Source organism: Carassius gibelio, chromosome B2 (assembly GCF_023724105.1).
Source record: "Carassius gibelio isolate Cgi1373 ecotype wild population from Czech Republic chromosome B2, carGib1.2-hapl.c, whole genome shotgun sequence".
In the NCBI taxonomy this organism is placed as follows: domain Eukaryota; kingdom Metazoa; phylum Chordata; class Actinopteri; order Cypriniformes; family Cyprinidae; genus Carassius; species Carassius gibelio.
In genome coordinates this window covers 27,972,838-27,986,954 of record NC_068397.1, presented here as the reverse complement: position 1 = coordinate 27,986,954, position 14,117 = coordinate 27,972,838, and the positions used below count along the sequence as shown (strand labels likewise).

Here is a 14,117-nt window from a genome sequence, read left to right as displayed (position 1 = left end):
CTTCCTCTTCGTTTCTTTACTGTGCTTCCCTGAGAGCACAACCTTATAATAACCTCAACTATTTAAAAAGAATAAAGGGAAAAACAAAAAATCGGACTCCTCTCACATTTTACCTCAGGAGGTCACTAAAAATGAAGGTGATTAAAAGAATAACACAACGTTTCGACACACTGCGGCTTCATTAGTAGTGTTTGCTAGTTATTGCTCATAATTAGAAGGATAGTTCAACCAAAAATGAAAACTCTGTCTTCATTTACTCTCCCTCATGCTGTTTTAAACCTGCAGGACTTACTTTCTTCTGCAGAATACAAATGAAGATATCCTGATGAATATTATTTTAAAAACATTACTGTATCTGTATCTGTATCTAATCTGATTCTGATTCTGATTCTGATTCTGTATCCCACTGACTGAAATTCTATATTTATCTGTATTGCCTTTTGTGTTTTCCACAAATAAAGAAAGTAAACCTGTTTTTACACCAACATTATTGCTGTTTTTTATTATAAAAAATTGTAAGAATACACAATTTTACATATTATATGTTTTGCATGCTATTTCATCTTTTTTAGAGTGCAGTGTTATTTTAGTATTTTTTACATACCGTACTATTATAGTATTTACAACTTTTTGAATTAGCTTTTATTTAAATATTTCCAATCTCAGCAATTTTATTTTGTTTATTTTTATTTATTTATTTTTGTATTGTATTGTATAATTATCAAAAATTCAATTCAATTCAATAAAAATGATGCAGCAAAGCAGCATATTAGAATCATTTCTGAAAGATCACATGACACTGATGACTGGAGTAATGATGAATTTGCATCACTGGAATAACTTACATTTTAAGACACATAAAAACACAAAGTGTTTAATTTAAATTGTAATAATATATTACAATATTGCTTTATTTTATTGCAATTTGATCATAAAAAATGCAGCCTTGTGAGCATAAGAGAAAAAGACTTTGCATCACAAAAGAGTTTTGTCTGTGTGTTGCCATTGCAAAAACTGAGATGGGCAGACGGGGTCCAGTAGCAGCCATTTCGAGAACACCTCTCAAGCCAATAAGCTGTCAGAAGTTTGTGGCCTCCAATTCTAATCCAGCCAATGAGCTGTCAGATACAGTGATCTACAGTCTTGTAAACCTCAAGCCAGACAAACGAGCTCTACTTTCCCCCTGCTCTCTCTGGCTCTCGGCCCTGGTCACCTATCGTCCACTACTTTAAAGGCTTCCTGGCAGTGTGCCTGTGTAACTGCCCAGCCCAGTGGGCTTGAGGGGAACGGGCCAAGATCACCTCATCACACAAAGCTCTGCGGCAAAGCCTCTCGTGGCCGTTTGAGACAGGACACGACGGGGGGCTGAGAAATGAGGACTAAACGAGAAGAATGGACATGGTGCAAAGCAGGAGGAGTCTCATGCTGTTTGTACTTTGGCATAAAAGCTCAGCCATAACTCTAGAGCGAGTAACACAGCCAGACCGCAGCACACGAGAACTCTCCCTTCAGACGTTACTGTGAAAAATGAAGCATTTATGATATTTAAGGTAAGAATCACATTTAAAAAAAGTAAACAACTTAAGTTAAAGAACTATATTGCTTGCCAACTTTGTACTTTTATTTGTACGTTTGTATTTTTTAATGCAAATAAAAATGTAGACCATGCAATATAATACAGTAATAGTACTGTAAAGTATCTCATAGAATACCATGGTACTTCTATCATAATACAGGCTTCCCATGCAAAAGCATATTTCTCTAAATGTATAGTCGTTTCTCTTTCTCTGACTCGCTTTTTTCGCATTTTTTTCGCATTTTGACAGATGTCACAACTGTTACTGTAATCTACAGCACAATGTGAGCTGGCCATTTATAATCCTGAGGAAAGCAGATCAGTGTTTTATCCATTGTTAAAATGTGTTTATGGCATTTCTTAACATCACTGATAACAGTATTTGAATCAGTCTTTCTCCCGACACAATCAGACTCTCACGACTCTTCACTCTGTCTTTCTTCTGGAGAAAAAAACAGGTCTTTTAGGCAGGATATCAAAAGAACAAAATCCAAATTGCCTTGAAATTGGATTCATTCGTGCTGCTCGGGTTCAAAACAGACTAATAAGAAGTGAAATCACAGAGGAACGTGCGTACGTGCGTGTGTAGAACCGCTTTCCATTTCCCTTCAATTTAGTTATGTTTCATAATCGTTACACATTTACGGGGTGAATGTCACAAAAACATGCCCACATCATATTTCACCACCAATCCCAAAGGAAATTATATTTTACTTACAGAAAAAAATGAGTCTATTTTAAGAAATTATTTTAATGATAGTTAAGAACTTTCTCCCTCATCACCTTAATGAAAAAAAAATCTCATTCTCATTACTGTGCGTGGATGTTTTACTCATTTTTGTGAAATTCTCATTATTGTCAGTGTTGATTCTTATTAGATTCACATTAGTTTAACATAGTATCTTTTTTATGTCAAAATATAAAATATTACTGTATCAGTTAAATTTTAACTAGTACATATTTTAAAAGCAGCAACATATATCATTGTATATAATTACTGTTATTTAATTACTGCACTTGGAATTAAATCAGAATTTAATAGGAATAATATACTTAATTATCATAAAATAAGATAATAAAATTATGATATGATATGATATTATTTATCTATTTATACAATTATTTTCTTAGTTTTATGACATAAAACACACACACACACACACACACACACATATATATATATATATATATATATATATATATATATAGGTTTTATATATATATTAAATTTTTAAATAAATGTTTTTATTATATTAAAAAATATATATGCATAAGAAATTATAAATAGGTTTAATTGTAACAAAAATAATATCATACAGCAATAAACAAACAAACCAAACATTATTTTTTTTGCTGCAGGATATTACTGACATGAAAATTAACACAATTAAATATATAATTATTATATAATTGTTATATTTATGATCTTAATAAAAAAAAAACATTAAAAAAATAAATAAAAAATAAATAAAAAAAATAAAATAAAATAAAATAAACTTTTCTTTCTTTGGCTTTGGTGTGGAATATAAACCATGTAAACTCTTAAGAAATTCACCTTTACAGTGCTTTACAAATAATAGTAACCAGAAAGGGAATGGAGACTGATAAGACAATAAATGGTGCCAATATGATTTGAGGAAATAACCTTCTCAAAGGGCTGTTGAATCACATTACTGTCTCATCTGCATTCATCATTCACTCACACAGATTGTTCCACTATAATGCAAATCACAAAGTCCTCTTTAGGATTCCTCCTGTATGAGTGTGTGTACCTGTTGGAGGGTGTTGAGAAGACCCCCAGGATGACGTCCCTGCCCTGCATGCGTATGATGGGGCTGGTGGACTGCAGCAGGTTGAAGTAGAAGTGCGAGTCTCCCGGGATCGAGCAGTTCAGACGCGCTTTCAGAAACGACGTCCACTGGCGCTCCAACACCCGCTGAGAGCCGCCCAAATCACCTTTACACACACGTGCCACGCGGGACACCATCACCTAATGCACACACACATATTCAAAAAGAAAACAGTTGAGTTTTTATTCCACACAGCCTCTATTCAGTGCTACAATCAAAGTGACTATTCACTGGAGAACTGCTTTTCAACCTCACACTTCAATAGTGTTAAATCCTCTACTGCAAAAGGGGCTCTACTGCATTTCATTTTAATTTTTTAATTTTTTACAGTCCAATTATAAAGTACTTTAAGACTTCTTGTGCCAAAAGTGGTCATTATTTAGTTTTACCCAAACCATTTTCTCACTTTCATTTCAATTAAATGAAATGGAGAAAGCAATATTATGGATAGATGACTGGTATTTTAGCCAGTTTGAAGAAAAAAGTCTTAATAATGGACTTGTTTATTATGAACATGCAGTTTTTTGCTTTACAAGATAGTAATTGATGGAGTGGATTGGTGTGGATTATTGTGATGTTTTCATTAGCTCTTCATTCTGACGGCACCCATTCACTACAGAGGATCCTCTGGTGAGCAAGTGATTTAATGCTACATTACATTAGAAAGACTGTTCCAACGAAGAACCAGACTCGTCTACATTTTGGATGGCCTGAGGGTGAGTATATTTTCAGCAATTTTTCATTTTTGGGAAAACTACTTCTTCAGATTAAAATTCCATCGATACCAGATCTTTACAGTACTGTACCTTTAAAGTGATGTCAATGTTAAAGTGTTATGATTGGCTGACCTCTGACTAATGGGCGGAGCACTATCAAGTTTCTCAATACTGAATTGTCATTGATAGCTACTGTATATTAATGTGCAAGTTTGGAGTTAGATAATACAACCTTGATTTATATTGTATTATAATTAAATCACTATATTAGAATGATTTCTTAAAGAGCATGTGACAATGAGGACTGGAGTAATGATGCCAGAAATTCACAGAAATAAATGACATTTTATATCACATTCAAACAGAAACCTGTTAATTGTTATAATAGTTCACATTATTAAACTTTTACTGTATTTTTAAACAAATAACAAACAGCCTTGGTGACCCAAAGAGACTTCTTTCAATTACAACAAATTGTCCAACCCCAACTTTTGAACAACAGTGTAAATCTCCGCCTGTACTTCTCTTTCTTACCTTCTCCAGGTAGTTGAACTCCATGGCCATCTCCCTGAAGAAGAAGTAGATATGAGGCCCCCATTCCACGGCGCTCACAAAATAAGGCTCTGTAAGACACATACACAAACACAGGCTTTCATTTTTCAGTCTGAGGGTGTCCTATGGAGAAATTGTAGCTCAAATAAGTAAACACTCATCAGTCATTATAAAGACATTTCATCTGAACAAACAACATATGCACAGTCCCAGAGGGAGGCGGGGAGAGAGGGAGATATACAGCAAGAGATCTGAATGAGGCTGAGATAGTCCTCATTAAACATGCATGTCCTCTTAAACAAAGCAAAGAGAGTGAAGAGAGGACATTCGGAGGTCTTAGCCTCTCCTCTCTCTCCGTGAGTGTTGTGTGTTTTAGAAAGCAGATGCAGGTCTTTGCAGCTCCATACGGATGTCGGTCTCACTCCCTCAATGATATTCAACTCATAGCTCTCCAAAGTTCAAACAGAGAGCTCTAAATTATACACTCATCCACCTATTCTCATCTGAATGAGGCTCCAAGAGCTCTGTGCAGTTTCCCGTGGTTACAAGGTCTCGCATATTTGTGAAAAACAACTCAGGTAAAAAAAAAAAAATTGGTTTTGTTAGCGCTCTCGGTGTGTCTGGTGTGAAATCACACTCAGAATTCAGTGCAGTGAGCTGCTTCATGAAACTATTTTGAAATCTACAAAATAAACCCCACTTCAGGATGACAAGTTGATTTCAGAGTAAGACAAATGCAAATTGACTTAATAAGGAATAATCCAGGTTAAGTGCAGCTTTTGCTCTATTGACGGTACGATGAACTGAAAATAAGTTTGACTTGTCCCTTGTTTGAATCTGTTTCTGTAGCACTAAAAACAATGTTTAAAATATACAAATATAGTGTTTTAACCTATATTATGACCAATTAAACAACGCTCTCAAAAAAACATTTTCAAAATATGTGAACTGTTCTTTTTAGTGTGAAGAACATTTTTCCACTATGAAGCACCTTTTGTGTGACCGAAAGGTTCTTTGGATGTTCTTAAACAAACCATCAATGCCAATAAAGAGCCTTTATTTTTAAGTAGATGAAACATTAAATACCTACAGAACCCGTACATGACATGCAAGAAAAAATAAATAAATTGTGTGCTATTACTATTGCATTTCCTCGATTTACTATTGCGTTTCCTCGATTTGCTAAATCTTGTGCACGATTTAGCAAATAAAGGGAACTAATTAGTAAATCGTGCAAAGAATTTATAAATCGGGTGAACAAAATAGTAGATCGAGGGAACGCAATAGTAATCGTGTGCACGTTTTAGTACATTGAGGGAACGAATTAGTAAATTGTGCACACGATTTAGCCTAAAAAAATTTTCCTGCAACATTTAAGCTGTCAAAGATTAATCATGATTAATCGCATCTAAAATAAAAGTTTTTGTTTACATAACATATGTGGGTATTGTGTATATTTATTACTGTATGTATGAATAAATGAGTGAAGTAAACCGGTGATTCCATAGAAGGACCATTTAAAACCAAACATTTATGGTTTTATTTTATGTATGAAACAGTACCTCTGAACCATTTGGAATCATGCTTGATCGTGCGCAGGGCTGGACTCTCTCCCAAACTGCGGTAAATGACAGCGTCGATGGCCAGGAAGTCAGTCACTGTCCCCGTGAACAAGCTGCCCTCTGAGGTCAAACGGCAGAGGTCAGCGGCCAATAACCAGAAGTGAGCATCGACATTGTGCCATGATGATATATGTGGCAAAAGGCTCGAACTGAAAATCCTTGAGCTTAACGATGTTAAGAAGAGGTGGTTAAACACATTTATGAAGGCAAATAAAACAGCTATAAATTAGGTGAAATTAAACATTATTATGCTGTGTATCCACTGGGTGTACGGCTCTTATTATCACAGATTACAAAAGTGCTAAACGAATCAGTCCATTATGTAAATAATGTGAGTTAGAGTCATTACATAGCCACAAAAGACAGTCTGTTACCTGCAAACAGAGCCACGTTTGCGTGTTTGGGATCATAAGGACACCGGGCCATTCCACTGATGGGCTCGCCGACCAATTCCAGAGTGTCTCTCTGTACAAACACACACACGTACTGTTTGTGAGGACAGAATATGACACTCTTAGAGGATGATAGCTGTTATAAACCACACACATCTCCAAACACATTCACAAGCGCTGCTATCATTTCTACACGCTCCCAGCTACAGTCGAGAGTGTTAGTGAGCGTGTGCATGGGTGAGAGAGACTTCAAAACACAACTGTAGTGCGTGACGATTTATCTCACAAATAAAACGAACCTACCAAACTGTCTCCAGAAAGGCCTTTTCAGTTTTATATGAAGCAGTAAATCAGCTCTGATGTTGTAATATACCGTAAAAACAACGATTTGAAGATGTGGCCTGAAAATCTGCTCGCAACAAAAGAGTGAGTCTCGTGAAGTATCCCTGTGAAATTTCACCACAAGTTCAAAAGAAAACATATGCTGAATTAAAAGATGAAACATTAAATACCATATGACCAACTGAACATTTAAGCTGTAAAACGATCAATTGCGATTAATCGCATCCAAAATAAAAGTTTTGTTTACATAACATATGTGGGTGTATTGTGTATATTTATTATGTATGAATAAATACACACACATACAGCATATATTTTGAAAATATTTATATCACATATAAATATATTTTCTATATAAATGTAAAAAAAAAAAATTAAATATATGCATGCATGCGTGTGCGTTTATATATACATAATATACAGCACACACATATATAATGTAAACAAAAACTACAATTTTTGGATACGATTATTCGTGATTAATCGTTTGAATGCACAAAAAAATTAACTCAGTTCTTTGGTAATGTATGTATGCCAGATAAATAAATAAACAAATGATTTTATCTCACAAATCTGACTTTTTTCTCACAAATTTTTTAAATAAGTCAGAACTGCAAGATATAAAGTCAGAATTGCTATATATAAATACAGAATTGTGAGACATAAAGTCTGAGAGAGAAACTCACATATAGAATAGTCACAACTATCTTTTTATTTTTTATTATGTGGTTAAAAAACAGAATTGTGATTGTAAACTCAGTTTTTGCCGTTCGATTTTGGTGTGATATAATTCAGGCTCCTAAAAGATTCACTCCCAAAACAATTTACATATGCATTCATAATTCTGATACAATTCTAATGAGCATCATCTCATCAGAAGCCTCCAATGTAATTGTGTGCATCTATTTACTGAATTGAAATCATTAAGGCGATTGACCTTCCATCAATGCTGATCCACTTTCATTATTATTAATGCATTGTAAACATGCATGTATGAGTTCAACTGAACAGATTCTTTCTAATGATTCAGTGGATATGACTCACACATTTTTAATGACTGAACTGTATTTAGTTTAGTAGTAAAACTGTGAGGTGGGTGACATGATGCAAACAACACAGAATATGTAACTAAATTAGTGATACACAGTATTATGTAACCTTGTGTTCAAAAAATGTAATAAAATAACGAGCTCCTGTTGAATTTCTTCCACATATAGACAGATGAACAGAACTGAACCTTGTGTTGTTTGTGTAGAATTGTGCTTTACACGCTCTACATGTTTGCTGCGGTAAACGCAGGGGAGACGGTGAAATCTGCAGGCATTGAGGAACACTCACCGTGTAATTGGCACACAGCGGGTTGAAAGCATTTGTCCCGCACACAAACAGCCCACCATCATGGCTCAACAACACCTTAATATAATTACGACACTCCTCCTTAAGGAAACACAGAGAAAAAGATAAGAATTACTCTTGTTTGAAACTTAAAACATATTCATTATTCTTGTTAAATTTGAGGTTTCAACATTTAAACAAAAACCTGAAAATAAACTTAAGGTTTTAGGTTTAAAACTGAGGGAGAGAGAGAGAGAGCGAGAGAGAGAGAGAGAGAGTTTGTATAATTATGTTATCTCAAAATTAATAAACACTATAGAAACCACTATACATATTAATTATTGAGTGGAAACAGCAGTGATAATATCAGACTCTCTGTATTTTACTTTGAATTACAATGACTTGGCAGCATTTGACTTTCATGTCATTTAACAAAGTCATTTGAATGCTAATTAAAATTTGGGTGAAGGAGAGAGAGATGAACAAAAACAGCGTGCATTGGGTCAGACATGAAAGGGTAGGGTTCGACGGACAAAAGAATAAGGCTGTAAATATTGACCCAGCTTCACAAGTCATTTTCCCCCAGACATCATTATTTTGAGTGCTGTGTTTGTTTTGGAAGACAGACAGCAGAGAAGTAGGTCCACGCTTGCAGCTCCACCACAGAGCCCACACTGTGGGCATCATCAAAAAATATTAATTTTCTCCAGGTTTTTACATGGTATTTGGACTAGATTTGCACAATGTTGCTGCACTTCTTTGTGTAGCACAGAAACAGGAAGTAGCTGGACTTGAATGCATCACGACGTGGGTCCAGCTATAAAAGCAGACCTGAAAGCTACTGGATAGCCAGCTGTGAACACTCATGCATCAGGAATGCCTTTGTTCCCTGACGGACATCAATGGAACTTTTGAAGTGGTTTTGTGTATTTTGCTAAAACCCCTGCATGTGGGCCCCATCGAGCAGCTCCACCATAGGGCCCATTCACTGCTCTGCCCATTGAGTTTGACTGGGCCTCCTGGTGGAGCTGAAACCTGAGGGTGCCGACACTGAGGTCAGGCTCTTTGAGGTGATTAGCAGGACTGCTGAGGGTCTATGTGTTGTTACAGATGCATGTCCCCCGTTCGCTGTGTGCATGTGTTTGCACAAGAGATGTCATTACAAATGTGTTCAAGCTGCTCACAGCATTAAACACACACTCCCTAGCGACAGATCAACTTACAGCATGTGTGTGCATGTGTATGAATAGCAAGAAGGACAGGGATCTTTTCATTTTTGATAAGCTGAAGTCTGTGCGTGAGAGTGAGAGCATATAAAATGACGCAACCTTTCACCTCTTATTATCGTGAGTATTTCCACCTGGATGCTGTGAAAGATATGTTGAGGTATGTTCTTACATTCCCATATCAACACTGACAGCTTCTTCCTTCTGTATGTGTTTTTTTTTTTGTGTAAGATTTTTCTAAATGTTTAATATTTGCAACTGATGCCAGTGATCGCATACAATGCACATGCATTCAGTGTCAAACGTAATTCATTAATTTAGTCAAATATTATTTCTTTATTGCACATGCATTCAGTGTCAAACGTAATTCATTAATTTAGTCAAATATTATTTCTTTATTGCACATCTTGTTTTAATGTATCTTTCATTTCAAAAGTTTGAAATGAAGCCCCTTTCATTCGATGTTTTGCACATACAAGCAACACTCAATATCTAATTGGTTAATATTATGTTTCCCCGCCCACAAGGCCTTGCTTACATAATCAGGATAGGAAATCTGTTTTAGCTGAGAAAACTGATTTGTTGATGGACATATTTTCATGAGTATAATGTGCACTAATGAAGACTAAATTAAAAATAAGGAGATTTAGTAAGAAAGAAGATAAGCTCAATTTTGGCGCCACGTTGTCTTGAAGCCCATCTATTCCCCTCCGGACTCAGGTTCATCATAAACATCCAGCTGAACATGAGCAGAACGGCCCAGCTGTAAGAGTGTGCTGCAAACTCTCTGCAGGGGTGGGGAGATCTTACGTTCCGCTTCATAAACTGTAAAATTGAATTCATCAGAGATGCAGGTTTGCACGCGGGTCGATCCGTACGCCCGTCAGAGGTGTAAAAAGCAAGTTTCGCTCTGGGGATGAGCACATGTGCTTCAGGTCTCTGTGAAACACCATCAAAAAAGTGTCAAGATTTATCATTCAGATCAGAGCGTGTGACAAGGCAGTGTACGATTCCCGTACCCCGGCAGACTCCTTTCTGCTCTGATCAAAGTCCCTTACTCCCTCACTCTGCTTTCTTTCTTCTCACCTTCCTCACTCCTCACCAGTCACCACTCCTTGTTCTCTCTCTGCATGTTCCTCCCACTCCAATTGCTTTTCACTTCTTTCTGCACCAAAATCACTTGCTGTCAGATTACGGCACATTTAGTACTTAACCATATAAAGATTCGTACAAAAGATTTGTCTAAAGGATCAAAACTTTGCTGAAAAGCTTGTCGTAAACCATCTACTGCATGCCTTCTGCTGTCTGATTGATGGTTTGGAAGTTTTAGAAAGTAAAAAACCTTTTAGTATAATTGTTAAAACACCCACCTTCAGTTCATGGTTTATGAACCTTTTTATTGTGAAATTTTTACTGATTTTTCTAAAGTAAGCATAATAAATTTTATGTTGTGGTAATATTTCAAGATGAACGCTTACTGGGCAGAAGCAACTTGATTGTCCATAATGGAGAATTTGAAAAGAATCGTGTTAAAATATGAGTGTCACTATCAAATATGATCATCAGGCTTTTAAGGAAAATGTATTTGTTCATCTCTCAAGTCTGATGCATTAAATATGATATTCAACAAAAAAAACATATGCAATATTTAGCTTGAATGTTTTATAAAAAAATAAAAAAATAAATAAATAAATAAATAAATAAATGTTTAATTGCTTAATGTTGCGGAACAAGGAACATACACAAGAGAAAAATCATAAATGTGTAAACATGAATAGAGTAAATATGTATGTTTACACACAACAAGCTGAAGTTTAGATCAAATTTAAATGCTTTCAAAAAAAAAAAAAAACTTTTTCCTGCAGTTTTATAGCTCCTAACAATTATCTCACTGTGTCTATTTTATTCCTCCTAAGACAATTTTGTCAAGACATCTGAGACAAACCTGCTCAAGTGCCTTGAGCTATAAAACAGCAATATCAGAGCAATAACATTTTCTTCATGGCCGAGGAAAAGATATTCAGTGAATCGCTCATGAAGGGACCCCGTTGCTCATTTTCATTCAGAACGACCCCACAAATGAAGTCCTCTTCCTGCAGTGCCCTTCAAGCCAATAAAAATGACAATTGGAACTCAACGAGAGGCGAGAACAGATACTAGAGAGGATGTGAGTGTATCTATCACATCTCACACACACACTTCTATACTCCCTTAAGGAGCATCACAGGCGGCGATGTGATCTTGCTATAGACACTGTGTTATTTCTGTAGAAATCTGTTTATCTTGCACTTCATAAAAGCCAATCAAAACTGCACGAGTGACAGCCAAACGCAGTAATTCAACTCCTGCGTCTTCATATGAATTATGAATGATCCATTTATCCACCTCTTAAGATGTTGTTGTGATTTAATGCACTTCTGCCAACGCTAGCGCTTAAACTATAATTTTGGTTAAGCGATTTTGTCATATTTATTTCTATTTAGATTTAATACATTTATTTCAGTTTTCAATTGACTAATTTTATATTTTAACTTATTTGTTGAGACATTTCACTTGTTTGCAAAGCAAAATTTTCACTTGTTTTTATAGTTTTAAGTTTTTCATCATGTTTCAGTGTTTCAATGTTTTAGTAATTTGTTGTTATTATGACATTTTTATTTTGTTTTTACTTAGATTTACTTATTTCAGTATTTGTCTTATTATATTTCTGTCCACGACCAATGCAACATTTCTTATTTTCAGTTTCCATCTAATTAATATTTCAGTTTTCCTTTAAATGTAATGTTTATATACGTTTATATATGTTTAATACACTTCATCTTCAGCATATTTCAATCAATTGTCATTTTTGTTGAAGTGTTTTTCATCATTTCAGATTTCACTTGAATAAGGTTCTATAGTAAATGTGTTATGTGATTGTTATTTTTATTAATTACTCTTCAAATATTTCAATTTGTATTAAATGTATTTATTATTCAGTTGTCACTTTCTATTTTAAATTCATTACTTTTCACTTAACTGCCAAGGCAACATTTTTTAATTATATAAGTATAATTGATATTTTTAAAATAATAATATAATTTTATTTCAATTAACAAAAAATATATTTTAATTGTCTTAGTTTTAACAATAATTCTCTTCTCATGAACACAGTGCTATTTTACAGATCCTCACTGTAGTAAGTGTGTGTGTGTGTGAGAGAGAGAGAGAGAGAGAGAGAGAGGAGTCAGAATAAGGATATTGAATTTCCTCCCTCATTATGAAATCATGTCAGCTTAAATCAAGCAGCAGAACACAATTACTGCAGGAACACATGCTACATCAGATCAAACACATTTCATCTGACAGCACTTTCTAAAGTCCACCTAATCTTATCCCAGAGCAGATGAAGTGCAAACCCTGGCTTCAGTTTTAGGTCTGCTATAAGTGGTGTGTGGAGGTGTGCGGTCAGATCTCTGACAGAGGGACGCTTAATTGGACATGTCTCTCAAATGGACTTATTTCCATTCCGTCTGTGCTAATATTCTGTCAATCTCACACAATTAGAGGCGAACGCTGTGAAAAACCGGTTTATAGTTTGAGGTAATTAGCGATCACGAACAAAAACAATGCACAATAGCAAGAAAGAGAAAGTGAGAAGCAGAGAGCATGAGAGCCTGTTGCAGAAGTTGCCGGAGGCAGAGATTCACAGGTGTGTGTTTGATGTCTCAGATTTGTGTGAACATGTGGGTGGGTGGCAGACAGGTCTAATTTGTAAGCTCCCTCTTGCCAAACAATAATCCTTGTCCAGGTTTGACACTCAGTCCCTTGAAGTTCTCTCCCCTGCAGTCATACACATCTATTAAAAAGGCCTGGTTTGCGAAAGAGCGGGAAAGCACGACTCTTACATTATGAAGGTGGGCACAGAAGGAAGAAGGTTATTAGCTCCTTAACTGAAGAGTAAGAATAGATTTATCACAAAAACATCAAAGAGAGAAACAATCGAGGCTGAGATTCAGACGTGAGAACCGACTGCATGCGGCTTGAAAAAACAGGCCTTCGCAAACTCTCAAATCTTCTTAAGTAAAAAAGAATATTGAACAAAGAGTTCAGGAGAATTATTTGGGCAGGGCAGATCAAGGGATGTGAAAAAAAAAACACACATTGTCAAAATCAACTTAAGTTGCAGACTACGTGGGACTTGAGATGTGCTTTCAAAAGTTAAAGATTTTTCCATTCATGCTGACTTAAAAATTCAATACTCGTAGCAGGATGCTCAAAAGGAGAAAAAAAATGGTGTAAAATCTGACACAAAGTTCAAAAATAATGTCTAAAGCTGTATTGCTGCAGCAGTGATGATTTAACGACTAATAAAAAAATATATATAATCAAACTATCAGTGGCTAAAAGCATGATGTCATTATGCTAATTCAAATACAATAAACTAATAACAAAACAAATCAAAAAAAGATTGAGAATCACTAATAACTTTAGGGAAAACAATCAATTATTTTCTGATAAAAAACA

The 14,117-nt window shown here is 35.3% G+C and overlaps 1 protein-coding gene across 1 annotated transcript in view; it reads right to left on the bottom strand.

Moving 5' to 3' along the window:
- LOC127950868 (semaphorin-6B-like) overlaps positions 1–14,117 on the bottom strand; it is a 108,319-nt gene that overhangs the window by 20,944 nt on the left and 73,258 nt on the right. The window contains exons 6-10 of the mRNA XM_052548219.1: positions 8,389–8,487; positions 6,691–6,781; positions 6,257–6,376; positions 4,677–4,765; positions 3,349–3,566 (exon numbers count right to left, since the gene is read on the bottom strand). Of these exons, the coding sequence (XP_052404179.1) occupies positions 3,349–3,566; positions 4,677–4,765; positions 6,257–6,376; positions 6,691–6,781; positions 8,389–8,487 (617 nt within the window). The remainder of the gene's footprint in view (positions 1–3,348; positions 3,567–4,676; positions 4,766–6,256; positions 6,377–6,690; positions 6,782–8,388; positions 8,488–14,117) is intronic.